Source organism: Rhinoderma darwinii, chromosome 6, assembly GCF_050947455.1.
Source record: "Rhinoderma darwinii isolate aRhiDar2 chromosome 6, aRhiDar2.hap1, whole genome shotgun sequence".
Lineage (NCBI taxonomy): Eukaryota > Metazoa > Chordata > Amphibia > Anura > Rhinodermatidae > Rhinoderma > Rhinoderma darwinii.
In genome coordinates, this window is record NC_134692.1 from 143,770,039 (window position 1) to 143,796,595 (window position 26,557).

At 43.3% G+C, this 26,557-nt stretch overlaps 3 protein-coding genes across 3 annotated transcripts in view; 2 read left to right on the top strand and 1 right to left on the bottom strand.

Moving 5' to 3' along the window:
- LOC142656029 (uncharacterized) overlaps window positions 1-2,972 on the top strand; it is an 8,376-nt gene extending 5,404 nt beyond the window's left edge. Inside the window, exons 8-12 of the mRNA XM_075830850.1 lie at window positions 1-138; window positions 322-493; window positions 1,070-1,182; window positions 1,739-1,823; window positions 1,929-2,972. The exon at window positions 1-138 is cut by the window's left edge and continues 8 nt beyond it. Of these exons, the coding sequence (XP_075686965.1) occupies window positions 1-138; window positions 322-493; window positions 1,070-1,182; window positions 1,739-1,823; window positions 1,929-1,985 (565 nt within the window). The 3' untranslated portion in view covers window positions 1,986-2,972. The remainder of the gene's footprint in view (window positions 139-321; window positions 494-1,069; window positions 1,183-1,738; window positions 1,824-1,928) is intronic.
- A 200-nt stretch (window positions 2,973-3,172) lies between these two features.
- On the bottom strand, window positions 3,173-15,059 carry NUPR1 (nuclear protein 1, transcriptional regulator). Its single transcript, XM_075830849.1, is given in 4 exon segments — window positions 3,173-3,553; window positions 13,890-13,995; window positions 13,998-14,039; window positions 14,520-15,059. Coding segments are annotated over 3 exon segments (246 nt in total). The 5' UTR covers window positions 14,623-15,059; the 3' UTR covers window positions 3,173-3,553; window positions 13,890-13,894.
- A 5,730-nt stretch (window positions 15,060-20,789) lies between these two features.
- LOC142656548 (SAGA-associated factor 29-like) lies at window positions 20,790-26,495 on the top strand. The gene is made up of 10 exons (XM_075831477.1): window positions 20,790-20,931; window positions 21,333-21,426; window positions 21,548-21,623; window positions 22,356-22,428; window positions 22,604-22,668; window positions 22,982-23,111; window positions 24,100-24,246; window positions 24,336-24,371; window positions 25,758-25,920; window positions 26,321-26,495. Exons 1-10 carry the CDS (start codon window positions 20,873-20,875, stop codon window positions 26,435-26,437), a joined length of 960 nt encoding a protein of 319 aa, XP_075687592.1. The 5' UTR covers window positions 20,790-20,872; the 3' UTR covers window positions 26,438-26,495.
- The last annotated feature ends 62 nt before the right edge of the window (window positions 26,496-26,557 follow it).

Sequence of the window (26,557 nt, forward strand, 5' to 3'; positions counted from 1 at the left end):
CTGCGTCAATCAGATTGAAGACGTTTGTAAAACCATCGAGAAAACCATCACCCAGACGGTGCAGACGACGCTGAACACCCTGGGAAGAGACTGCCAGAAACTGAGCGAGAGCATCGAGAGCCAACTGCGGGGGGACGAGTGAGTGCTGCTCACCCGCTATCTTATTAAAGGGGCGCTGTGTCTTTAAAAAGTAACCCTGCTTGCAGGTAGTGAAAGTGGCTGGGGTGGGAGTCTTTCCTTTTAGGGTGGAGTTATTCTTTAATGTGGCCGCAGTATCGGCTGGTCGCAGGGTCGTGTGTGATTCCGTCGTCTCCCCCGCAGTGAGACCGTTTGGAGGAACCGCCGCGCCCGCGTACGAGGATGCCTCTTTGGACTCACGGGTTTCCTTCTTCCGCTCTTCCTCTTCGCCTCCATTTTGTTCGGCGCCATCCCCCGCGAGTTCTGGCTGAGTCTTCTGGGATTGTCCGGAGTGGAGACCCTGGAGATTTACCTGGTGAGGACGCCGAACACCCCAAACGTGGAGATAAATTCTGCAACTTTCTAACAATTCCTCCCAGTTTTTTTATATTTCTGCTTCCTGTCAGTAAATGGAAACAGTATACAGTTTACATGTGAATGCTGAAAAACTGGTATGCCCACCTCCTGCTCCCACTGCTGATGTTTGTTACATTGTTTTAGCGTAGACAAATGTCTCTCCTCTACAGGACTAGAGACTGATATGTGTAACCTGCACTGATACATTGTAACAAACAGCACAGGAGAGAGATTTGTACTGCTGATATGTTTCTCTTGCAGAAGATTGCATACAATTGTAACAAACCCTCAGCTGTGAAAAATATTAGGTGAGGCAGATTTTCAACTTCTGGATTTCACTGACAGCAAGCAGAGATCCTAGGGAGGGACTAAAACCGAACTTTTTATATTCCAGTGATTAAGCGTTATTTACATAGGACTGGTTCTCTACGGGGTGCAGATATTAACACTTTGCTGTCTGTCAGGCTCAGGGGCCCCTCTGTAGACGTCGCTGTGTATATAATATATCACCGTTTTCTTCTGGTTCTCCCCCCAGTCTCCCCTGCACACCCTGTGGTTGATGGTCCCGGAGGACTACGTGCTCTACACCTTCTTGGGGCTGCTGCTTCTCACTCTGCTGTTCCTGTTCTTGGCTCAGCGATGTTTCAGGTACCAGACGGTGTAGTGACATGTGACGCTGAGCACTGCTACCTCAGAATCCGACCTTTTATCCCCAAGTGACGATGTCCGTGTGTGCGTGTATATATATATATATATATATATATATATTAGGGCCTGTTCACAACACTGTTCGTTTTCCATTCCGGGGTTCCGTCGGGTGAACCCCGCACCGCAAAGTGAAACCACAGCTCCCGTTTCAGTCACCAATGATACCAATGGTGACGGAGACATCGCTAATGGTTTTCGTTCGTCGTCGTTCCGGCAGGTTTCTGTTTTTTCAAAGGAATCAATAGCAGAGTTGACTGCGCCATTGATTCCATCAGAAAAACGGAAACCTGCTGGAATTGTGACACATGGAAACCATTAGCGATGTATTAATGGTGACTGAAACGGGAGCTGTGGTTTCACTTTGCGGAGCGGTGATGTGAACAGGCTCTTAGGGCGTTGCATTATAAGCGATTCCCCCATCATAATAGCAGCCCCTCCCCCGTTGTTATATACCGCCCGCTGCTGTTCTCACCCCCGCACTTGTTTCTTCCCCCAGAACCCGCGAGACTCTGAGCAAGAAACAAAGACGCCATCTGCTGGACCGCCGCGCCTACGTCACTGAGGTGGTGGAACGCAAGAGGGTGAGGGGCCCGTGCTGTTAATCGCAGCGCTGACACTTTATACCATCGTCCGCTGCGTGGCGACGTCCGGCAGCCGCTTATCACCATTTTCTCTTCTCTCTGCAGAAGCGACTCTACGAGGATTACCTGAAGCAGAGCGTGGGAGAACACGACATGAGCTGAGCCGCCTGACGTCCACCAAACACGACACTACACCGCAGTAACCCCCGCACAATCGTGTTCAGCCAGCGCCACCCGGAGGACGCGACCAGCAAATCATATCACCAGTGATTATCACTGATCGTGACCGATCCCTTCCTCTAATTATACAAACACTGGCCCCTCCCCCTTACAGGCGGAGATCTGCTTTATCCCCTCCCCCTCTTCTGTACCAGTGTTGCCTCCTGTTATCTGTAGGACATTATCCCCCTGGAATAGATCAGATCTGCATCAACCATGCACCCCAGCAGGGGGCGACCTACAGCGATGAGCGCAACAGACAATTGGGCTCTTCTACTTTTATATCTCGATCATCGGTGACTGTGAAACGCCGATCAGCCCAGAAAAGGGTCAAATCAAATTCTGCCCAAATATTCGGAAATGTAAATTGGTGTCGCAGCAAGAAACGGTCCATGTGTAACCTCTCCGGACACGTACGCGCTGATGTAGCAGAGCCGGGTGTCATTAGGTAATGTTCAGGATGTTTTCTGTGCTGTTACATAGGACTGCAGGTTACAACTGCTGCCTCCGGTCCCTAGAACATCACTTACTGTGGGATGGGCCTCCGGGATGTGATGTTGGGGCTGTTACATAGGACTGCAGGTAGTATTCACCGGTCACTGTGCATATAAGGTGTCGGTGACACAGTCGGCTCTGCTACATCTGTAGGACGTATACGTTTTTTTCTTGATCATGTGTACATTTATTCTCTGCCGTTCCTCTCGGGATCAGGGCGCTACGTGAGGGACTGACGCGTTTCTATTTTCGGTGCCTTTTTTTTTTTTTTTTAATTCTTACAAATCCGTATGAACTGTGAATGGGATTCTTACACTGCCAGTATTGACCAGCAGGGGGCGCTCTCTAACCTCCCCGCCCCCGCCGTGTCCTCTCATCCACAGTCTTCCACTTTTTTTTACAAGGGAATAAATAAGTTATTTACATTGGTGGCGACTTCTTGTGTATATGTAACGTGTCCGCCGGTGTGGGGGAGGGGGTGACAACCAGCGCTAACACCAGGAACGATTATCTCCGACACCTGCAACCCCCTCCTGTTCTGTAACTGAGATTACTATACTTCCTAACCACTTTAGAAATCTTTGCTTGCTGTCAGTGAATGGAAACCATTCAATTCAGGAAATGTATAATTTGCGTCGTCTTCATCGAACATCTTTATTACATGGTCAATAGCTTCTATTACCAGCAGCCATGAAATGGTTAATGGAGCCTTGACTCCGCCCACTGACTGAGGGGCTACTATAAATCATCGCAGGAGAGCAATGCTCTGCAGATTTACATTGCCACTAACAGATGTGATGTCCTGCAGCTCTGCCGCCAGTGTGATGCTCTGCTGGTCAAGGTGGTGTGGCGGGGCAATGCTCTGCAGCTGATAGAGGTTCAGCCGTCTCCAGCATCTGCTCTGTATCCTCCTGGTGAATGGCGGAGACTTCTGTCCACCTTCCCAGACTGTCCGAGTTCTCTGTGTCTGTCACGTGCCATCGATTCCTGCGCCAGGTGCCGTCCGGAGAGAAAACCTACAGGAAGCGGCATCAAATAAGATTATTACACGTCTCAGCCACCAGGGAGCAGTATTATAGTAGTTATATTCTTGTGTATATAGGGGCAGTATTATAGTAGTTATATTCTTGTATATAGGGACAGTATTATAGTAGTTATATTCTTGTATATAGGGGCAGTATTATAGTAGTTATATTCTTGTATATAGAGCAGTATTATAGTAGTTATATTCTTGTATATAGGAGCAGTATTATAGTAGTTATATTCTTGTATATAGGGGCAGTATTATAGTAGTTATATTCTTGTATATAGAGCAGTATTATAGTAGTTATATTCTTGTATATAGGAGTAGTATTATAGTAGTTATATTCTTGTATATAGGAGAAGTATTATAGTAGTTATATTCTTGTATATAGGGGGCAGTATTATAGTAGTTATATTCTTGTGTATATAGGGGACAGTATTATAGTAGATATATTCTTGTATATAGGGGACAGTATTATAGTAGTTATATTCTTGTATATAGGGGGCAGTATTATAGTAGTTATATTCTTGTATACAGGGGCAGTATTATAGTAGTTATATTCTTGTATATAGGAGCAGTATTATAGTAGTTATATTCTTGTATATAGGAGCAGTATTATAGTAGTTATAGTCTTGTATATAGGGGGCAGTATTATAGTAGTTGTATTCTTGTATACAGGAGGCAGTATTATAGTAGTTATATTCTTGTCTATAGGGGCAGTATTATAGTAGTTATATTCTTGTATATAGGGACAGTATTATAGTAGTTATATTCTTGTATATAGGAGCAGTATTATAGTAGTTATATTCTTGTATATAGGAGCATTATTATAGTTGTTATATTCTTGTATAGAGGGAGCAGTATTATAGTAGTTGTATTCTTGTATACAGGAGGCAGTATTATAGTAGTTATATTCTTGTCTATAGGGGCAGTATTATAGTAGTTATATTCTTGTATACAGGAGGCAGTATTATAGTCGTTATATTCTTGTATATAGGGACAGTATTATAGTAGTTATATTCTTGTATATAGGAGCAGTATTATAGTAGTTATATTCTTGTATATAGGAGCATTATTATAGTTGTTATATTCTTGTATAGAGGGAGCAGTATTATAGTAGTTGTATTCTTGTATACAGGAGGCAGTATTATAGTAGTTATATTCTTGTCTATAGGGGCAGTATTATAGTAGTTATATTCTTGTATACAGGAGGCAGTATTATAGTCGTTATATTCTTGTATATAGGGACAGTATTATAGTAGTTATATTCTTGTATATAGGAGCAGTATTATAGTAGTTATATTCTTGTATATAGGAGCATTATTATAGTAGTTATATTATTGTATATAGGGGCAGTATTATAGTAGTTATATTCTTGTATATAGGGGGCAGTATTATAGTAGTTATATTCTTGTATACAGGGGCAGTATTATAGTAGTTATATTCTTGTATACAGGGGCAGTATTATAGTAGTTATATTCTTGTATATAGGAGCAGTATTATAGTAGTTATATTCTTGTATATAGGAGCAGTATTATAGTAGTTATATTCTTGTATATAGGGAGCAGTATTATAGTAGTTATATTCTTGTATATAGGGAGCAGTATTATAGTAGTTGTATTCTTGTACATAGGAGGCAGTATTATAGTAGTTATATTCTTGTCTATAGGAGCAGTATTATAGTAGTTATATTCTTGTATATAGGGGGCAGTATTATAGTAGTTATATTCTTGTATACAGGAGGCAGTATTATAGTCGTTATATTCTTGTATATAGGGGCAGTATTATAGTAGTTATATTCTTGTATATAGGAGCAGTATTATAGTAGTTATATTCTTGTATATAGGAGCATTATTATAGTAGTTATATTATTGTATATAGGGGCAGTATTATAGTAGTTATATTCTTGTATATAGGGGGCAGTATTATAGTAGTTATATTCTTGTATATAGGAGCAGTATTATAGTAGTTATATTCTTGTATATAGGGGCAGTATTATAGCAGTTATATTCTTGTATATAGGGGTAGTATTATAGCCGTTATATTCTTGTATATAGGAGCAGTATTATAGCAGTTATATTCTTGTATATAGGGGGCAGTATTATAGTAGTTATATTCTTGTATATAGGGGCAGTATTATAGTAGTTATATTCTTGTATATAGGGAGCAGTATTATAGTAGTTATATTCTTGTATATAGGGAGCAGTATTATAGTAGTTATATTCTTGTATATAGGAGCAGTATTATATTAGTTATATTCTTGTATATAGAAGCAGTATTATAGTAGTTATATTCTTGTATATAGGGGCAGTATTATAGTAGTTATATTCTTGTATATAGGGGGCAGTATTATAGTAGTTATATTCTTGTATATAGGGGGCAGTATTATAATAGTTATATTCTTGTATATAGGGGGCAGTATTATAGTAGTTATATTCTTGTATATAGGGGGCAGTATTATAGTAGTTATATTCTTGTATATAGGAGCAGTATTATAGTAGTTATATTCTTGTATATAGGGGCAGTATTATAGTAGTTATATTCTTGTATATAGGGGGCAGTATTATAGTAGTTATATTCTTGTATATAGGGGCAGTATTATAGTAGTTATATTCTTGTATATAGGGGGCAGTATTATAGTAGTTATATTCTTGTATATAGGAGCAGTATTATAGTAGTTATATTCTTGTATATAGGGGGCAGTATTATAGTAGTTATATTCTTGTATATAGGGGGCAGTATTATAGTAGTTATATTCTTGTATATAGGGGCAGTATTATAGTAGTTATATTCTTGTATATAGGAGCAGTATTATATTAGTTATATTCTTGTATATAGAAGCAGTATTATAGTAGTTATATTCTTGTATATAGGGGCAGTATTATAGTAGTTATATTCTTGTATATAGAGGCAGTATTATAGTAGTTATATTCTTGTATATAGGGGGCAGTATTATAGTAGTTATATTCTTGTATATAGGGGGCAGTATTATAGTAGTTATATTCTTGTATATAGGGGGCAGTATTATAGTAGTTATATTCTTGTATATAGGGGGCAGTATTATAGTAGTTATATTCTTGTATATAGGAGGCAGTATTATAGTAGTTATATTCTTGTATATAGGGGGCAGTATTATAGTAGTTATATTCTTGTATATAGGGGGTAGTATTATAGTAGTTATATTCTTGTATATAGGGGCAGTATTATAGTAGTTATATTCTTGTATATAGGAGGCAGTATTATAGTAGTTATATTCTTGTATATAGGAGCAGTATTATAGTAGTTATATTCTTGTATATAGGGGTAGTATTATAGCCGTTATATTCTTGTATATAGGAGCAGTATTATAGTAGTTATATTCTTGTATATAGGGGGCAGTATTATAGTAGTTATATTCTTGTATACAGGGGGCAGTATTATAGTAGTTATATTCTTGTATATAGGGAGCAGTATTATAGTAGTTATATTCTTGTATATAGGAGCAGTATTATATTAGTTATATTCTTGTATATAGAAGCAGTATTATAGTAGTTATATTCTTGTATATAGGAGCAGTATTATAGTAGTTATATTCTTGTATATAGGAGGCAGTATTATAGTAGTTATATTCTTGTATATAGGGGGCAGTATTATAGTAGTTATATTCTTGTATATAGGGGGCAGTATTATAGTAGTTATATTCTTGTATATAGGGGGCAGTATTATAGTAGTTATATTCTTGTTTATAGGGGCAGTATTATAGTAGTTATATTCTTGTATATAGGAGGCAGTATTATAGTAGTTATATTCTTGTATATAGGAGCAGTATTATAGTAGTTATATTCTTGTATATAGAAGCAGTATTATAGTAGTTATATTCTTGTATATAGGAGCAGTATTATAGTAGTTATATTCTTGTATATAGGGGCAGTATTATAGTAGTTATATTCTTGTATATAGGGGGCAGTATTATAGTAGTTATATTCTTGTATATAGGGGCAGTATTATAGTAGTTATATTCTTGTATATAGGAGCAGTATTATAGTAGTTATATTCTTGTATATAGAGGAGCAGTATTATAGTAGTTATATTCTTGTACATAAGGAGTAGTATTATAGTAGTTATAGTCTTGTACATAGGGAGCAGTATTATAGTAGTTATATTCTTGTATATAGGGGGCAGTATTATAGTAGTTATATTCTTGTATATAGGGGGCAGTATTATAGTAGTTATATTCTTGTATATAGGGGGCAGTATTATAGTAGTTATATTCTTGTATATAGGAGCAGTATTATATTAGTTATATTCTTGTATATAGAAGCAGTATTATAGTAGTTATATTCTTGTATATAGGAGCAGTATTATAGTAGTTATATTCTTGTATATAGGAGGCAGTATTATAGTAGTTATATTCTTGTATATAGGGGGCAGTATTATAGTAGTTATATTCTTGTATATAGGGGGCAGTATTATAGTAGTTATATTCTTGTATATAGGGGGCAGTATTATAGTAGTTATATTCTTGTATATAGGGGGCAGTATTATAGTAGTTATATTCTTGTATATAGGGGCAGTATTATAGTAGTTATATTCTTGTATATAGGAGCAGTATTATAGTAGTTATATTCTTGTATATAGAGGAGCAGTATTATAGTAGTTATATTCTTGTACATAAGGAGTAGTATTATAGTAGTTATAGTCTTGTACATAGGGAGCAGTATTATAGTAGTTATATTCTTGTATATAGAAGCAGTATTATAGTAGTTATATTCTTGTATATAGGAGCAGTATTATAGTAGTTATATTCTTGTATATAGGGGGCAGTATTATAGTAGTTATATTCTTGTATATAGGGGGCATTATTATAGTAGTTATATTCTTGTATATAGGGGGCAGTATTATAGTAGTTATATTCTTGTATATAGGGGGCAGTATTATAGTAGTTATATTCTTGTTTATAGGGGCAGTATTATAGTAGTTATATTCTTGTATATAGGAGGCAGTATTATAGTAGTTATATTCTTGTATATAGGGGCAGTATTATAGTAGTTATATTCTTGTATATAGGAGCAGTATTATAGTAGTTATATTCTTGTATATAGGGGCAGTATTATAGTAGTTATATTCTTGTATATAGGGGGCAGTATTATAGTAGTTATATTCTTGTATATAGGGGCAGTATTATAGTAGTTATATTCTTGTATATAGGGGCAGTATTATAGTAGTTATATTCTTGTATATAGGGGGCAGTATTATAGTAGTTATATTCTTGTATATAGGAGGCAGTATTATAGTAGTTATATTCTTGTATATAGGGGCAGTATTATAGTAGTTATATTCTTGTATATAGCGGGCAGTATTATAGTAGTTATATTCTTGTATATAGGAGCAGTATTATAGTAGTTATATTCTTGTATAAAGGAGCAGTATTATAGTAGTTATATTCTTGTATATAGGAGGCAGTATTATAGTAGTTATATTCTTGTATATAGGGGCAGTATTATAGTAGTTATATTCTTGTATATAGGGGGCAGTATTATAGTAGTTATATTCTTGTATATAGGAGCAGTATTATAGTAGTTATATTCTTGTATAAAGGAGCAGTATTATAGTAGTTATATTCTTGTATATAGGAGCAGTATTATAGTAGTTATATTCTTGTATATAGGAGCAGTATTATAGTAGTTATATTCTTGTATATAGGGAGCGGTATTATAGTAGTTATATTCTTGTACATAGGAGGCAGTATTATAGTAGTTATATTCTTGTATATAGGAGGCAGTATTATAGTAGTTATATTCTTGTATATAGGGGCAGTATTATACTAGTTATATTCTTGTATATAGGGGCAGTATTATAGTAGTTATATTCTTGTATATAGGGGCAGTATTATAGTAGTTATATTCCTGTATATAGGGGGCAGTATTATACTAGTTATATTCTTGTATATAGGGGCAGTATTATAGTAGTTATATTCTTGTATATAGGGGCAGTATTATACTAGTTATATTCTTGTATATAGGGGCAGTATTATAGTAGTTATATTCTTGTATATAGGGGCAGTATTATACTAGTTATATTCTTGTATATAGGGGCAGTATTATACTAGTTATATTCTTGTATATAGGGGCAGTATTATAGTAGTTATATTCTTGTATATAGGGGGCAGTATTATAGTAGTTATATTCCTGTATATAGGGGCAGTATTATAGTAGTTATATTCTTGTATATAGGGGACAGTATTATACTAGTTATATTCTTGTATATAGGGGGCAGTATTATAGTAGTTATATTCTTGTATATAGGAGCAGTATTATAGTAGTTATATTCCTGTATATAGGAGCAGTATTATAGTAGTTATAGTCTTGTACATAGGGAGCAGTATTATAGTAGTTATATTCTTGTATATAGGGGGCAGTATTATAGTAGTTATATTCTTGTATATAGGGGGCAGTATTATAGTAGTTATATTCTTGTATATAGGAGCAGTATTATAGTAGTTATATTCTTGTATATAGGAGCAGTATTATAGTAGTTATATTCTTGTATATAGGGGGCAGTATTATAGTAGTTATATTCTTGTATATAGGAGCAGTATTATAGTAGTTATATTCTTGTATATAGGGGCAGTATTATAGTAGTTATATTCTTGTATATAGGGAGCAGTATTATAGTAGTTATATTCTTGTATATAGGGGCAGTATTATAGTAGTTATATTCTTGTATATAGGAGGCAGTATTATGGTAGTTATATTCTTGTATATAGGAGGCAGTATTATAGTAGTTATATTCTTGTATATAGGGGCAGTATTATAGTAGTTATATTCTTGTATATAGGGGCAGTATTATAGTAGTTATATTCTTGTATATAGGAGCAGTATTATAGTAGTTATATTCTTGTATATAGGGGCAGTATTATGGTAGTTATATTCTTGTATATAGGAGGCAGTATTATAGTAGTTATATTCTTGTATATAGGGGCAGTATTATACTAGTTATATTCTTGTATATAGGAGGCAGTATTATAGTAGTTATATTCTTGTATATAGGGGCAGTATTATAGTAGTTATATTCCTGTATATAGGGGGCAGTATTATACTAGTTATATTCTTGTATATAGGGGCAGTATTATAGTAGTTATATTCTTGTATATAGGGGCAGTATTATAGTAGTTATATTCCTGTATATAGGGGGCAGTATTATACTAGTTATATTCTTGTATATAGGGGCAGTATTATACTAGTTATATTCTTGTATATAGGGGCAGTATTATACTAGTTATATTCTTGTATATAGGGGCAGTATTATACTAGTTATATTCTTGTATATAGGGGCAGTATTATACTAGTTATATTCTTGTATATAGGGGCAGTATTATAGTAGTTATATTCTTGTATATAGCGGGCAGTATTATAGTAGTTATATTCCTGTATATAGGGGCAGTATTATAGTAGTTATATTCTTGTATATAGGGGACAGTATTATACTAGTTATATTCTTGTATATAGGGGGCAGTATTATAGTAGTTATATTCTTGTATATAGGAGCAGTATTATAGTAGTTATATTCTTGTACATAGGGGGCAGTATTATAGTAGTTATATTCTTGTATATAGGGGGCAGTATTATAGTAGTTATATTCTTGTATATAGGAGCAGTATTATAGTAGTTATATTCTTGTATATAGGAGCAGTATTATAGTAGTTATATTCTTGTATATAGGGGGCAGTATATAGTAGTTATATTCTTGTATATAGGGGGCAGTATTATAGTAGTTATATTCTTGTATATAGGGAGCAGTATTATAGTAGTTATATTCTTGTATATAGGAGCAGTATTATCGTAGTTATATTCTTGTATATAGGAGCAGTATTATAGTAGTTATATTCTTGTATATAGGGGGCAGTATTATAGTAGTTATATTCTTGTATATAGGAGCAGTATTATAGTAGTTATATTCTTGTATATAGGGGGCAGTATTATAGTAGTTATATTCTTGTATATAGGAGCAGTATTATAGTAGTTATATTCTTGTATATAGGGGCAGTATTATAGTAGTTATATTCTTGTATATAGGGGCAGTATTATACTAGTTATATTCTTGTATATAGGAGGCAGTATTATAGTAGTTATATTCTTGTATATAGGGGCAGTATTATAGTAGTTATATTCCTGTATATAGGGGGCAGTATTATACTAGTTATATTCTTGTATATAGGGGCAGTATTATAGTAGTTATATTCTTGTATATAGGGGCAGTATTATAGTAGTTATATTCCTGTATATAGGGGGCAGTATTATACTAGTTATATTCTTGTATATAGGGGCAGTATTATAGTAGTTATATTCTTGTATATAGGGGCAGTATTATACTAGTTATATTCTTGTATATAGGGGCAGTATTATACTAGTTATATTCTTGTATATAGGGGCAGTATTATAGTAGTTATATTCTTGTATATAGGGGGCAGTATTATAGTAGTTATATTCCTGTATATAGGGGCAGTATTATAGTAGTTATATTCTTGTATATAGGGGACAGTATTATACTAGTTATATTCTTGTATATAGGGGGCAGTATTATAGTAGTTATATTCTTGTATATAGGAGCAGTATTATAGTAGTTATATTCCTGTATATAGGAGCAGTATTATAGTAGTTATAGTCTTGTACATAGGGAGCAGTATTATAGTAGTTATATTCTTGTACATAGGGGGCAGTATTATAGTAGTTATATTCTTGTATATAGGGGGCAGTATTATAGTAGTTATATTCTTGTATATAGGAGCAGTATTATAGTAGTTATATTCTTGTATATAGGAGCAGTATTATAGTAGTTATATTCTTGTATATAGGGGGCAGTATTATAGTAGTTATATTCTTGTATATAGGGGGCAGTATTATAGTAGTTATATTCTTGTATATAGGGAGCAGTATTATAGTAGTTATATTCTTGTATATAGGGGGCAGTATATAGTAGTTATGTTCTTGTATATAGGAGCAGTATTATAGTAGTTATATTCTTGTATATAGGGGGCAGTATTATAGTAGTTATATTCTTGTATATAGGGGCAGTATTATAGTAGTTATATTCTTGTGTATAGGGGCAGTATTATAGTAGTTATATTCTTGTATATAGGGGCAGTATTATAGTAGTTATATTCTTGTGTATAGGGGGCAGTATTATAGTAGTTATATTCTTGTATATAGGGAGCAGTATTATAGTAGTTATATTCTTGTATATAGGAGCAGTATTATAGTAGTTATATTCTTGTATATAGGAGCAGTATTATAGTAGTTATATTCTTGTATATAGGGGCAGTATTATAGTAGTTATGTTCTTGTATATAGGAGCAGTATTATAGTAGTTATATTCTTGTATATAGGGACAGTATTATAGTAGTTATATTCTTGTATATAGGAGCAGTATTATAGTAGTTATATTCTTGTATATAGGGGGCAGTATTATAGTAGTTATATTCTTGCATATAGGAGCAGTATTATAGTAGTTATATTCTTGTATATAGGGGCAGTATTATAGTAGTTATATTCTTGTATATAGGGGGCAGTATTATAGTAGTTATATTCTTGTATATAGGGGGCAGTATTATAGTAGTTATATTCTTGTATATAGGAGCAGTATTATAGTAGTTATATTCTTGTATATAGGGGCAGTATTATAGTAGTTATATTCTTGTATATAGGAAGCAGTATTATAGTAGTTATATTCTTGTATATAGGAGCAGTATTATAGTAGTTATATTCTTGTATATAGGGGCAGTATTATAGTAGTTATGTTCTTGTATATAGGAGCAGTATTATAGTAGTTATATTCTTGTATATAGGAGGCAGTATTATAGTAGTTATATTCTTGTATATAGGGGGTAGTATTATAGTAGTTATATTCTTGTATATAGGAGCAGTATTATAGTAGTTATATTCTTGTATATAGGGACAGTATTATAGTAGTTATATTCTTGTATATAGGAGCAGTATTATAGTAGTTCTATTCTTGTATATAGGGACAATATTATAGTAGTTATATTCTTGTATATAGGGGCAGTATTATAGTAGCTATATTCTTGTATATAGGGGGCAGTATTATAGTAGTTATATTCCTGTATATAGGGGGCAGTATTATAGTAGTTATATTCCTGTATATAGGGGCAGTATTATAGTAGCTATATTCTTGTATATAGGAGCAGTATTATAGTCATTATATTCTTGTATATAGGAGCAGTATTATAGTAGTTATATTCTTGTATATAGGAGCAGTATTATAGTAGTTATATTCTTGTATATAGGGGGCAGTATTATAGTGGACGTCTGATGCTCCTCCGTCTTACTTGCCTCTGTCACTCTTTTCCAGGCTTAGACTTCTTCTTGCCCTCGGTTCGCTGCAGCTTCTCTACAATCTTCCGCTCGTGTCCGGAGGGATTGTCTTTATTCGTGTTTTTTGTGCCTCTTTCTTGGTTCGACCCTTCCTGGCTGCAGTCGGCACTGGTTGGTGGGTGAAGAAGAATATATAATTATTGGATATATGTGATGTTGGTGCTCAGGCAGGGATAGGGTTAATGACGTTTCTCCCGGTTCAGTAACATAAGGATTGCTGTGATCAGATATAATCTGGTCTCTCATGTTCAGTTATTTTGGGTGCAGGGTCTGTTATTGCTGAGATTTCAGTATCGGTGCAGCGGTGATGACATCACTAGTCGCTGTTTATATTATATTCTGGAGCTTCAGCCGATATATAAACGTAATAACGGGGGCCGGGAATCACGATCAAGGATCGTAGTCACATTGTTAGTCTGACGGGAATATCAGTAATTAGTTTATTGCCGCAGATTATTGTTTTGGCCGCCTAATATCGGTCGGATCTGAGCAGAATTTGTCACGTCTGTCAGAGGGGGGGGGGGGGTCTACACCAGAGGCTGATGGGACTTGTATTACTATAACCGGGAAAGGTCAGAGGTTACTTACAGACGTAACGGTCGGTGAGGTTGTAGTATTCGTAGTCGTCGTAGTATCGCACTTCGAAGTCGGTGGGCTCCAGCTTGTCGGCTTTAACGTATGAGGTGGTCATGACGGCGGTCACAGCGGACGGTCTCTGGGGTGAGGTCTCAAGTGGTCGGTCGGTCTCTGGGGTGAGGTTTCGAGCAGACGGTCGGTCTCTGGGGTGAGGTCTCGAGCGGGCGGTCGGTCTCTGGGGTGAGGTCTCGAGCGGGCGGTCGGTCTCTGGGGTGAGGTCTCGAGCGGTCGGTCGGTCTCTGGGGTGAGGTCTCGAGCGGGCGGTCGGTCTCTGGGGTGAGGTCTCGAGCGGGCGGTCGGTCTCTGGGGTGAGGTCTCGAGCGGGCGGTCGGTCTCTGGGGTGAGGTCTCGAGCGGGCGGTCGGTCTCTGGGGTGAGGTCTCGAGCGGGCGGTCTCTGGGGTGAGGTCTCGAGCGGGCGGTCGGTCTCTGGGGTGAGGTCTCGAGCGGTCGGTCTCTGCGTTCCTGGTTGTTTTTGTGTCTGGTCTTTGTCTGCAGGTTTATATTAGGTGAGACTCCGCCCAGTCTCCTCCTGCCCCGCCCATGTCCCGCCTCCTGCCCCGCCCCTCACATTGCATCAGACCTGAACGTGCTGTTTACATCAGATTACACCATTGCCCTGCAGAGCATCTCTCCCGGAGATGTGGACGTGCAGTGTAATAACACGCCCAGGACTGCTCTGCAGAGCATTGCAGCTGCATTTTTGTGGTTTGCAAGATACATAACAGGATCATGCACTGATCACACCACATACTGACCTGCAGAGTATTGCACTTCGTGTTCTGCAGAGTATCACAGACTTGTTAGTGTTTTGCGGAAAGTGAGAACTTGTATTGCTCTGCAGAATGTCGCACACTATGTAATATAACGTCAGAGCGCAACGCCACTGCGTTATTCTGCAGAACATCCCACCATATAATGCTTCGCAGCCTTACTTGAAAGCATTAGTGTTCTGCAGAACATTGCGCCATATGGTGCACTGCAGAGTGTTTCAACTTTCTCTTAAATTCTGTTCTGCAGCGAATTACCCATATGTCTCTGCAGAGTATCTCAGCTTCAACGATCTGCAGATACAGTATCCTGCAGAGCATCGCAATTTAATGTAATACTGTTACAGTGCTCTGCATTCAATATGATTCTGCAGAATATCGCAGGTTACAGTTAACATCACCCCCGACATCGCTCTGCAGATTATCACAACTTTCCTGGTCGCCCGCAGAGGTCGGTCACTTATATTACCCGGATGTGACGCTCGGGCGCTGGGTGCGTTTCATGGCGTAGATCGCTGCAGTGCGACTTGTCACGCGGTTGGGGGGGGTGGAGCGTTCTGCGTCTCGTAGCATCGGTTGCGTTTAGTCGCCGGTTTCTTTTTTCGTGTTTGTGTTTTTCGTGACGGCGGCCGCACCGTACTAATGATGTGAAAGCTGCGACAAAAACAACACCTGTAAATACTGAGACCTGCAGAGCGTTTCACCCATGGCGGCCATGTCTACACTCGGCATTAACCCCTCCAGTGCCGGCACGCTGATGTAAACACAAGACGGCGGAGTCATCGCGGAGTCACATCCGGCGCGGAGTTATTTCCACTCCTGGGATCATGTGAGGTCTCCCTGGAATCCAATGACGCTTCCTCCTGTGCCCCCCCCCCCCCAGAACGCAGCTGCATTAACCCTTCATTCGCCATCAGATTAGATTAACCCCTTCTTATATAATTCCGAGTGGTTTACAGGGAAAGTTTCTGTAATTTTCCAGATTCTTCTTTTCTCGGGGGAGGGGCGCTGGCTGCGCTCCATAACAAATATATGAGCAAACAAGCAGGATCGGGACAGGAGGCGGGGTCACAGCAAGGGGGAGGAGACAGACAGCTCCGCCCCTGTGTAATGTTTGTTTGCTGTCAGGGTAATGACCGTCATAACATCCCCCGAGCACGGTCTATCCTGCCAGTGTTTATCTGTTCCTGGGAAAGCTGGGTGACCATTTATATGGCCGCCTTCACAGCTGTGTCCCAGCTTTCTTAGACTCCTGAATGGCAAATCTGCCATGTTGTAGAATAATCCATCCCCTGCTCCTGTATTGCTGCATGTCTAGGTACATATGCCGTTCAGGAGACTGGGAAAGTTGGGTGACAGCTGTGTCGGTCGGCCATATTAGTTGTTACCCAGCAACGCGCGAATCAGGAGATCGGAAGTTTCAACCGTTTGATTGACGACGACCAAGTGTCTGACCTTATTGACCTGTATCGGGACGGACTGGGGCAGCAATGCAGCAACCCCGTCATAAAAACACAAGACCCTATAGATTCTATATTAGGAGACGGCGCTCTTATTTCTTAGAATGGAAAGACGACCCTCACCGAACAACTCTGCACCCCCTTCACTGTGCCCCCTAAAAACGCAGTCATGTCTTATGTGTCCAGGGGTCCCCTACAGAGACCCCTCCAAGAAATAGAGATTATAGTGACACGAATACCCGGGTGAGGTCACTGGTCTTTGTATCGGCGCTTCATCTCCAGAGGATTTCCTTACAAAACATCTTACGTTTCAGGATGGGAAAAAGATTTAGAGATCTCATGATCTGCGGCAGACGCCAAAGACGTAAGTCAGGGCTCCCACGATCCCTCTCATTGCATTAGAGTTCACACAGAGTTTTTTGATGCGGAAATCGCGTCGGAAAACGTGCCAAAAAAAACGGCCGAAAATGTCTCCCATTGATTTCGATGGGAGGCGGAGGCGTTTTTCCCCGCGAGTGGAAAAACCGTCTTGCGGGAGAATGAAGGGACGTGTCCTTTCTTCGGGTGTTTACACCTCCGACCTCCCATTGACATCAATGTGAGGCAGAGAAAGCGTATTTCACAGCGTTTTGTGCCCGCGTCGCTCAATGGCCGTGGGCGAAAAAACGCCACGAAAATGGGCGTGCAGGGAGAGGAGAATCTGACTAAAACTTCCAAACAGAATTTTGAGGCAGATTTTCCTCCTGCAAAAAGCTCTCTGACTCCAATCCAGGTGGTCCCTAAGATCCTATCCAGGTGGTCCCTACTCCTCCTGACAACTCACCTGTGGTTTCCCTCGACACCGGGCACTTGTCGGAGATGTGGCACGGATGCGGGTACAGATTTCCATATCGGGTGGGTACTGGGATTCTGTTATATACCTTATTGAAGATTTACGCCGTAGCTCAGCCGATCAGACCCAACTCCATTTTCCTGAACCTGCCGGTTAAAGGACAGAATTCTGAAATGAAATGAAGCACTTTACTAATTCCACCTCCGAGAACTTCTAGAATATTATCAGAGCCTCGAATATTCCACCTACAAGAGACGGCAGCGTCCCCTCCGACCCCTCCGCTTCCTCTGCCCCCTCCGCTTCCTCTGCCCCCTCCGCTCCCATCGCCCCCAAATACCCCAGAACCCTGATTGTGGAGTCCGAGCAGCTGCCACACACCATGTCTATGGGGGTTTCCTGGATTATACGACCTAGTTCCGGTATAGATCAGAGTTTGATACTAATTACCTGAGTATAATTGTTACACAATATTAAGTACCTCACCCCTTCCTTCCTTTCCTCCCTCCCCTTCCTCCCTTCCTTCCTTTCCTCCCACCCCATACTCGCCTTCCGTTCCTACCTTCCCTTTCCTTTCCTCCCTCCCCCATACTCCCCTTCCTTTCCTTTCCTCCCTCCCACATACTCCCCTTCCTTTCCTCCCTTCCCTTCCTCCCTCCCCCATACTCCCCTTCCTTTCCTCCCTTCCTTTCCCCCCTCCCCCATACTCCCCTTCCTTTCCTCCCTTCCCTTTCCTCCCTCCCCCATACTCCCCTTCCTTTCCTTTCCTCCCTCCCCCATACTCCCCTTCCTTTCCTCCCTTCCTTTCCCCCTCCCCCACACTCCCCTTCCTTTCCTCCCTTCCCTTTCATTTCCTCCCTCCCACATACTCCCCTTCCTTTCCTCCCTTCCCTTCCTCCCTCCCCCATACTCCCCTTCCTTTCCTACCTTCCCTTTCCTCCCTCCCCCATACTCCCCTTCCTTTCCTTTCCTCCCTCCCACATACTCCCCTTCCTCCCACCCCATACTCCCCTTCCTTTCCTCCCTTCCCTTCCTCCCACCCCATACTCCCCTTCCTTTCCCCCTCCCCCATACTCCCCTTCCTTTCCTCCCTTCCCCTTCCCTTTCATTTCCTCCCTCCCACATACTCCCCTTCCTTTCCTCCCTTCCTCCCTCCCCCATACTCCCCTTCCTTTCCTTTCCTCCCTTCCCTTCCTCCCTCCCTCATACGCCCCTTCCTTTCCTCCCTCCCCCATACTCCCCTTCCTTTCCTACCTTCCCTTTCCTTTCCTCCCTTCCCTTCCTCCCTCCCTCATACTCCCCTTCCTTTCCTCCCTCCCCATACTCCCCTTCCTTTCCTACCTTCCCTTTCCTTTCCTCCCTTCCCTTCCTCCCTCATACTCCCCTTCCTTTCCTCCCTCCCCCATACTCCCCTTCCCTTTCCTCCCTCCCCTTCCTTTTCCTGTATATTCTTGCACATTGTGACTATAATGGGTTATTAGTTGTTCAACTGTTTTTACTATTTACTCTTCAATAAAAAGAAAATTGAAAGAAAGAAGACGACCCTCAGGGAAAGCTGGGTGACCAACTAGATTTACTGCCTACCACGGTGGTTGTCACCCAGCTTTCCTAGACTCCTGCACGACTGCTCTGTCTGATGCTATGTTACCAGGTCTCGTGAAACTACGACCCTGTGCGGCCAAATTGGTTGTCCCCCAACTTTCCCAGGTACAGAAGAGATCACGTCCACCACTTCTATTGACAGGGGATTTATGGGATATTTTGATTGCTAGCTCTGCAGACGAGAACTTTCTGTCCCTGTCATGATTGATAACAGCAGTGCGGTGTAATCAGTGATGTGGGTGGAGCTGGGCGCGGTGCCCGCTGTTATTCACCTCCATGGGGCGGTCAGGACACCTTGTCCTCCGCGCACGAGACCCAGAATGTAAACAAACGTGTCCTGCGGCGGCAACAACCAGCACGTGACTCGCACTATCACACCTATCATCTGCCCCGAGCCACGAACAACTGCAACTATACAAGTAATGACGAGTTCTGACACCTTCTTTGTATTTCAGCTCATTGCCATTTTCACAAACTCTGTTTGCTGTCAGTGGATTGAAAAATTCAACCAAATACTTCTCACGGCTGAGGGTTTGTTACAATTGCTCCAGTCTAGACAATCGTCAGAGGTAAACACAGCAGCAAAATAAATCTCTCATCTCCTGATAGTTTGTTACAATGTGTCAGAGCAGGTAACATTTATCAGTCTGGAATCACAGGGGATTGTCTAGACTGGATACAATTGTAGCAAACCCTCTGCTGTGAGAAGAATTCGGCTTTGTTCACATTTGCGGCATCATTTCTGTTTCTCAGTTCTGTCATTTGAACAGAAATTAACGGAAATGTCGGATTCATCACTCGACGGACACCCCAGGCAGGGGACGTAATCGGCATGCGGCGCTATTTTGTCTGTGATTTTTGGCGGAATCTGAAACCAAGGCTCCAACGCCGCTATGAACGTAACTTAGGGACTCTGAATGACAAACATGTCACTGTCAGCAAGCAGAGCTATTGAACATGGCGAATTTAAACACAAAGTATATTAAAAAGTTGTAGAAGTTTCAGTTTATTCATTAAAAAGGGTCTATTCACACTGTGCGGTTTTTGACGGTGACGGTTGAATAGATCCGCAGACCTTTCCTCGTAGCTTGGTCTCCATGACGCTGATTGGACGCGGTCGGCGCTGGATGTTGGCACAAGAGTGCGTTGTGTCCTAACTCAGGGATCGCAACCGTAATAAACGCAATAAAATCAGAACGTCACGGATTCTGCTGGAGTATGATGTGACATGCTGGGAGTTGTAGTTTCACAAGGTCAGATGTGGAGTAAAACACTTAAAGCTCCCATAGTCACAGCTCAGATCACCACGAAATAGCAAAAATGTAGAAAATCCAGAAAAATATATATATAATAAAACGGATAATAAAAAAAATAACACTCACACATGCGCAGTAAACACGTTCCAAGAACTACAATCCCGGCATGCCCTGCGAACTCCCCGCCGCTGTCTCCTTGGTTACGGTGACGTCATCACCCCGCGACCAGCGTCCCTGCAGTGGTGGTTCTCGGTGAGAGGCCTGGTTTTCAGCCCGGTGAGTTCGTCTCCTGCATGTCGCGATATTATTTCCTCCTGCGCAGGCGTCTGTTGTGATATAGCTCGTCCTGTCGGGGCTCCACCTCCCGGGGCTTATATAGAGACTGTGTTTATGTCGCGCCATGAGTGTGAAGAGGGCGCGCTGTGCGCCTCATCCTCGACCATGGTGCTGTATGTATCGCGATATGTCACGACATGGCATGTCCTTTAACTTCTGTAATATTGTGATTGTTATGTAATTGAGTTTTCCTCCAGAATCTGGGTGACTACCAAGTCTTATGCTGGGACCCAGTGGGACTATAACTCTCAGCGTGCTCTGGCTGGATGATGTGAGTCGTTAGGCGGTGTATAATCCGGTGGCGTCCAGCCTGTGTTTCTGGTTGTTGAATGACTACAACTCCCAGCATTCTCTGAGCATCCTGGGAGTTGTAGTTCTGCAGCACAGACAGGTTGTTCACGTGCGGCGTCCTCTCCTCATTGTCGGTGTCCGGCGGTTGGTTTTGCTTTTTCGCTACGTGAATAATTGTGGCGCGGTTTTGAGTTTTACCGTTTTGGTTTATTTTGTTCCCGAGGACGAAATTGGAGGCGAAGATGGCGCTGGTGTCCGCGGACACGAGGATATCGGAGCTGCTGAACGAGCTGCATCAACTCATCAAGCAGACGCAGGTGAAGATGCCTTTAGTGCCGCCCCTCACCCATAGGCCAGGTTTAAAAACAAAAAGCCAAACTCCCCCGTGGCCTCGTGCGGCGCCGCGTTCTTCTCTCATTCACTTTTGCTTTTTTTCAGGAGGAACGATCGAGGAGCGAACACAACCTGGTGAATATCCAGAAAACACACGAGCGGATGCAGACGGAGAACAAGAGTAAGTGGAGGAGGCGGCTCGCGGCTCCGCGGGGTCCGGAAACAACCCCGCGCTATAGGAGTATCCGAATAGGCACGTCGGGGGTCCGGAATTATCCGTATTAACAGATCCGCAAAAATAAGAAAACCACAAATGATGTGCAACGGAAGCCGCCGCCGCCGCCGCAACCTTCTACGCGGAGTCCGGGCTGTAATTACAGATAATAGGATGTCTTCTATATTTTATGGATCATTTCTTCGGACCGGACCCCCCATCGGTCAAGATACGGAAAGGCGCCCGTGGCCGATACAAATGAAAGGATCTGTAACTACTGATGGAGAATGCGGTCATGTGCACGGGGCCGAAGTGATGGTCAGGGGCTAGAAGAAGAGCGCTGCGGCCCCTCTGACCCCCCCCCCCCCCCCCCCAGCTCTGCGGCCCTCCTGACCCCCCCCCAGCTCTGCGGCCCCTCTGACCCCCCCCCCCAGCTCTGCGGCCCCTCTGACCCCCCCCCCCCAGCTCTGCGGCCCCTCTGACCCCCCCCCAGCTCTGCGGCCCCTCTGACCCCCCCCCCCAGCTCTGCGGCCCCTCTGACCCCTTGTCCTGGGTCTTGATGCTGCTTCTCTGGTGCATAACAATCAAGGGGTGTTTTTAGGGGTGAGCTCTGCTCTCCCGAGGGGTCCACTCCTCCCCCGTCCCCTTCACACCTCCGTTCCGGATGTTATAACCTGTGGCTACTTCCTGTCTTTTCAGTCTCCCCGTATTACCGCACCAAACTGCGCGGACTCTACACAACCGCCAAGGCCGACGCGGAAGCGGAATGCAAGTAAGTGAAGAGACGCGACATCTTCTCGGACCGTCCTCCGGCTGTGATCAGATTATGGGGGGACCCCTGGAGATTGTCATTTCTATTCAACTCCCAGTGTTGTATTTGGGCTTTGCGGCGGTTTCTTCAGGTCACGTGACCCCGGTCCTGATTCGCTTCTTTCTTTTCCTCCCAGCATTCTCCGCAGATCGTTGGATAAAATTGCTGAGATCAAGTCCCTGCTGGAGGAGCGGCGCATCGGTGAGTGACGCCCATTTATTGCTGCATTATAGAGGTAAGAGAGTCATGAAGGGGTCCCCCTCCCCCACAATAGACATTTATCACCTCTCCCCTGGACGGAGTCCCCCAACAATCACTAGAACGGGGGTCCCGTTGGCCATGACTGGTGAGGATTTACATTCTATGGGGCCCCCAGTGATAAATGCCCCTCTACTCCAGTCAGTGCTGAGGCTGCGGGACACTGGTAGATGCCGCTGGCATGATAGGTACAATGTCGGGTCATGCCACCTGCTGCCCGTGTGTCTCCTGCATGACACGTCTCCTCTCCCTGCAGCTGCCAAGATCGCCGGCCTCTATCATGACTCTGAGCCGCCCAGGAAGACCATGAGGCGCGGGGTGCTGATGACCCTCCTCCAGCAGTCCGCCATGACGCTGCCACTGTGGATCGGAAAGCCGGGGGAAAAGTAAGTGCCCCCGGGAGAATGAGCCGCCGTCTGTGGCGCTGGCTGGCTGGGTGTCTGTGGCGCTGGCTGGCTGGGTGTCTGTGGCGCTGGCTGGCTGGGTGTCTGTGGCGCTGGCTGGCTGGGTGTCTGTGGCGCTGGCTGGCTGGGTGTCTGTGGCGCTGGCTGGCTGGGTGTCTGTGGCGCTGGCTGGCTGGGTGTCTGTGGCGCTGGCTGGCTGGGTGTCTGTGGCGCTGGCTGGCTGGGTGTCTGTGGCGCTGGCTGGCTGGGTGTCTGTGGCGCTGGCTGGCTGTCTGTCTGTGGCGCTGGCTGGCTGTCTGTCTGTGGCGCTGGCTGGCTGTCTGTCTGTGGCGCTGGCTGGCTGGGTGTCTGTGGCGCTGGCTGGCTGGGTGTCTGTGGCGCTGGCTGGCTGGGTGTCTGTGGCGCTGGCTGGCTGGCTGGGTGTCTGTGGCGCTGGCTGGCTGTCTGTCTGTGGCGCTGGCTGGCTGTCTGTCTGTGGCGCTGGCTGGCTGTCTGTCTGTGGCGCTGGCTGGCTGTCTGTCTGTGGCGCTGGCTGGCTGTCTGTCTGTGGCGCTGGCTGGCTGTCTGTGGCGCTGGCTGGCTGGGTGTCTGTGGCGCTGGCTGGCTGGGTGTCTGTGGCGCTGGCTGGCTGGGTGTCTGTGGCGCTGGCTGGCTGGGTGTCTGTGGCGCTGGCTGGCTGGGTGTCTGTGGCGCTGGCTGGCTGGGTGTCTGTGGCGCTGGCTGGCTGGGTGTCTGTGGCGCTGGCTGGCTGGGTGTCTGTGGCGCTGGCTGGCTGGGTGTCTGTGGCGCTGGCTGGCTGTCTGTGGCGCTGGCTGGCTGTCTGTCTGTGGCGCTGGCTGGCTGTCTGTCTGTGGCGCTGGGTGTCTGTGGCGCTGGCTGGCTGGGTGTCTGTGGCGCTGGCTGGCTGGGTGTCTGTCTGTGGCGCTGGGTGTCTATAGTTGCTGTGATGTTTTTCGTCTCTCCTGCTCAGACCCCCTCCCTTGTGTGGCGCGATCCCGGCATCCAGCGATTACGTGGCCAAACCTGGAGACAAGGTGGCGGCTCGTGTGAAGGCCGTGGACGGCGACGAGCAGTGGATCCTGGCGGAGGTCGTCAGTTACAGTCATGCTGCCAACAAGTAGGTTCCTGTCCCGGATGTACTAGATACGGGCGGGCGGGCAGCACTTTATGGATGGACATTAGTTAACCCCTCCCTCTCTTTTCTAGGTACGAGGTGGATGACATTGACGAGGAGGGAAAGGAGTAAGTGTCACATGATCTGCAAAGTATTCTGGGAAGAGGAAACGTAAGGACTGTATTGTGGGTCTGGATAAAGGGGGAAATCAGTCCTGAAAATCCTCAGAGTTCTCTAGTCACAACCAAAGCTGCATTCAGTCATACTGGCTAACACCACTGCTGGCCATGTATTTCCGATAGCTGTCGGCTGAACGCTCGTTCAGCAGTCCCTCCAACCCCCCCATACATATGAACACTGGGCTCGGCCGAGCCCAGTGTTCATAATAGGGAGAAGCGGCTGCCAGCGCCGTATCTCCTTGCAAACAATAGGATCGGGCATGTTGGACTGTATTTTTTGCCTCCTGTAAATACGGGTCCTTTGTCACATTTTTAACCCATATTTACGGACCCATTTTCTCTGCTGCTCTTTACACGTAGAGAGAGATATTGCACTGTACTAATCGGCAGCCTCTTCTCTCTATCCAGCACTGATCGGCAGCCTCTTCTCTCTATCCCGCACTGATCGGCAGCCTCTTCTCTCTATCCAGCACTAATCGGCAGCCTCTTCTCTCTATCAGTGCTGTATAGAGAGAAGCGGCAGCCCTTTCGGGCCGAGAACGCAGCCATAGAAAAAAAAAAGCAGTTCATACTTACCGGCCGTTGTCTTGGTGACGCGTCCCTCTTTTGACATCCAGTCCGACCTCCCTGGATGACGCCGCAGTCCATGTGACCGCTGCAGCCTGTGATTGGCTGCAGTGGTCACATGGGATGAAACATTATTCCAGGAGGAAGCAGCAGAGAGTTCTGGGTAAGTATAAACTTATTTTTGTTGCAGGTTTTTGAAGGAAACTTTAGAAATCTATATTGTGAGCGCCGCGCGTTGTACTCACTGTCCAGGGTGCTGAAAGAGTTACTGACGATCAGTGCAGCCCCTTCTCTCTATCCAGCACTGATCGTTTAACTCTCAGCACCCTGGACAGTGAGTACAACGCGCGGCGCTCACAATAGATTTCTAATTATTAAAAAATTCAAATCAGTCATGAGCCTGCAGACGGGGGAAACCCCTGACGTTGCCTAGCAACGCTCCCGGAATTACGGGAGCTCCATAGACTTCTATGGGCTGCCTGTGCTGTAATTACGTCCTGAAATAGGACATGATCTATATTTTTCAACGGCACCTGCCCGGGAAAGTACCCGTGGCCAATAGAAGTCCAGGGGCCCGTAATTACGGTCGTGTGCGCGAGGCCTTAGTGAAGTATTTCCAGTTACTCAGTATTATAAGGAGGGACGTGACCTTGATACTTCTTCTGAGATGTCATAGGGACTGACCCTGGTTAGGGACCCCCCACCGCTGGTTGATGATTTCTGGTGCTCCGCAGCTTGGACGTTGATCATGTGATTGTTGTTCCTCAGACGTCACACGCTCAGTCGCCGGAGGATCATCCCGCTGCCCCAGTGGAAAGCAAACCCAGAAACTGACCCGGAGGCCCTGTTCCAGAAAGATCAGCTAGTCCTGGCTCTGTACCCCCAGACCACGTGCTTCTACCGAGCCCTGATCCACACCCCCCCACAGCGGGTGAGTACACGTCACAGCCGCTGCAGAAGAAGGACAATAGCAAAGGGGGACCTGGGGGAAAAGTAGGGACTGCCTCCAAGAGTAACGTTTGAGAGGTGGGTAGATTCCCAGTACTTTGTACTTCTCTTGTCACTGCCAGGAAGAGCTAAGAAAGGGTTGGGAGGAGTTTGTCACTGTAACTGGCTGCCAGGAAGGGCTGAGGGAGGGGCTGTTGGATAATTAGGTGAAAGAAACGTGGCCCCATGAGAGATAATATGGCTGATAATGGAAGGTGCAGACAGCGAACTCCTGTCCCAGATACTAGAGGCAGAATGTGGAGCACAAACCGCTGAGCTTGCAGGAGGAGTTGCGGGAGGGAGGCTTCAGTTTTTGGCACAACGTTCACTTTCTGGTTTCTCAGCCTCAGGACGATTACTCTGTGCTGTTTGAAGACACGTCTTATGCCGACGGCTACTCTCCCCCCCTCAACGTAGCCCAAAGATATGTGGTGGCCTGCAAGGAGCCGAAGAAAAAGTGACCGTGTCGCCAAGACCTGGAGAGTGCGCGGTCGTCGGGGGCCGCTGGATGTGAGGGGGGGGAGGAGAACTTCATTTTTTTTTTTTTGTGTTTCTTTTTGCCATTAAACTATCTTTTATTC

Bases quoted from the DNA above. Each gene is read 5' to 3' on its own strand.
- LOC142656548 (XM_075831477.1), top strand. From the start codon at position 20,873: ATGTCGCGCCATGAGTGTGAAGAGGGCGCGCTGTGCGCCTCATCCTCG. The intron at 21,624-22,355 runs GTAAGTGGAGGA...CTGTCTTTTCAG, and splicing joins GATGCAGACGGAGAACAAGA to TCTCCCCGTATTACCGCACC. The intron at 24,247-24,335 runs GTAGGTTCCTGT...TCTCTTTTCTAG, and splicing joins TACAGTCATGCTGCCAACAA to GTACGAGGTGGATGACATTG.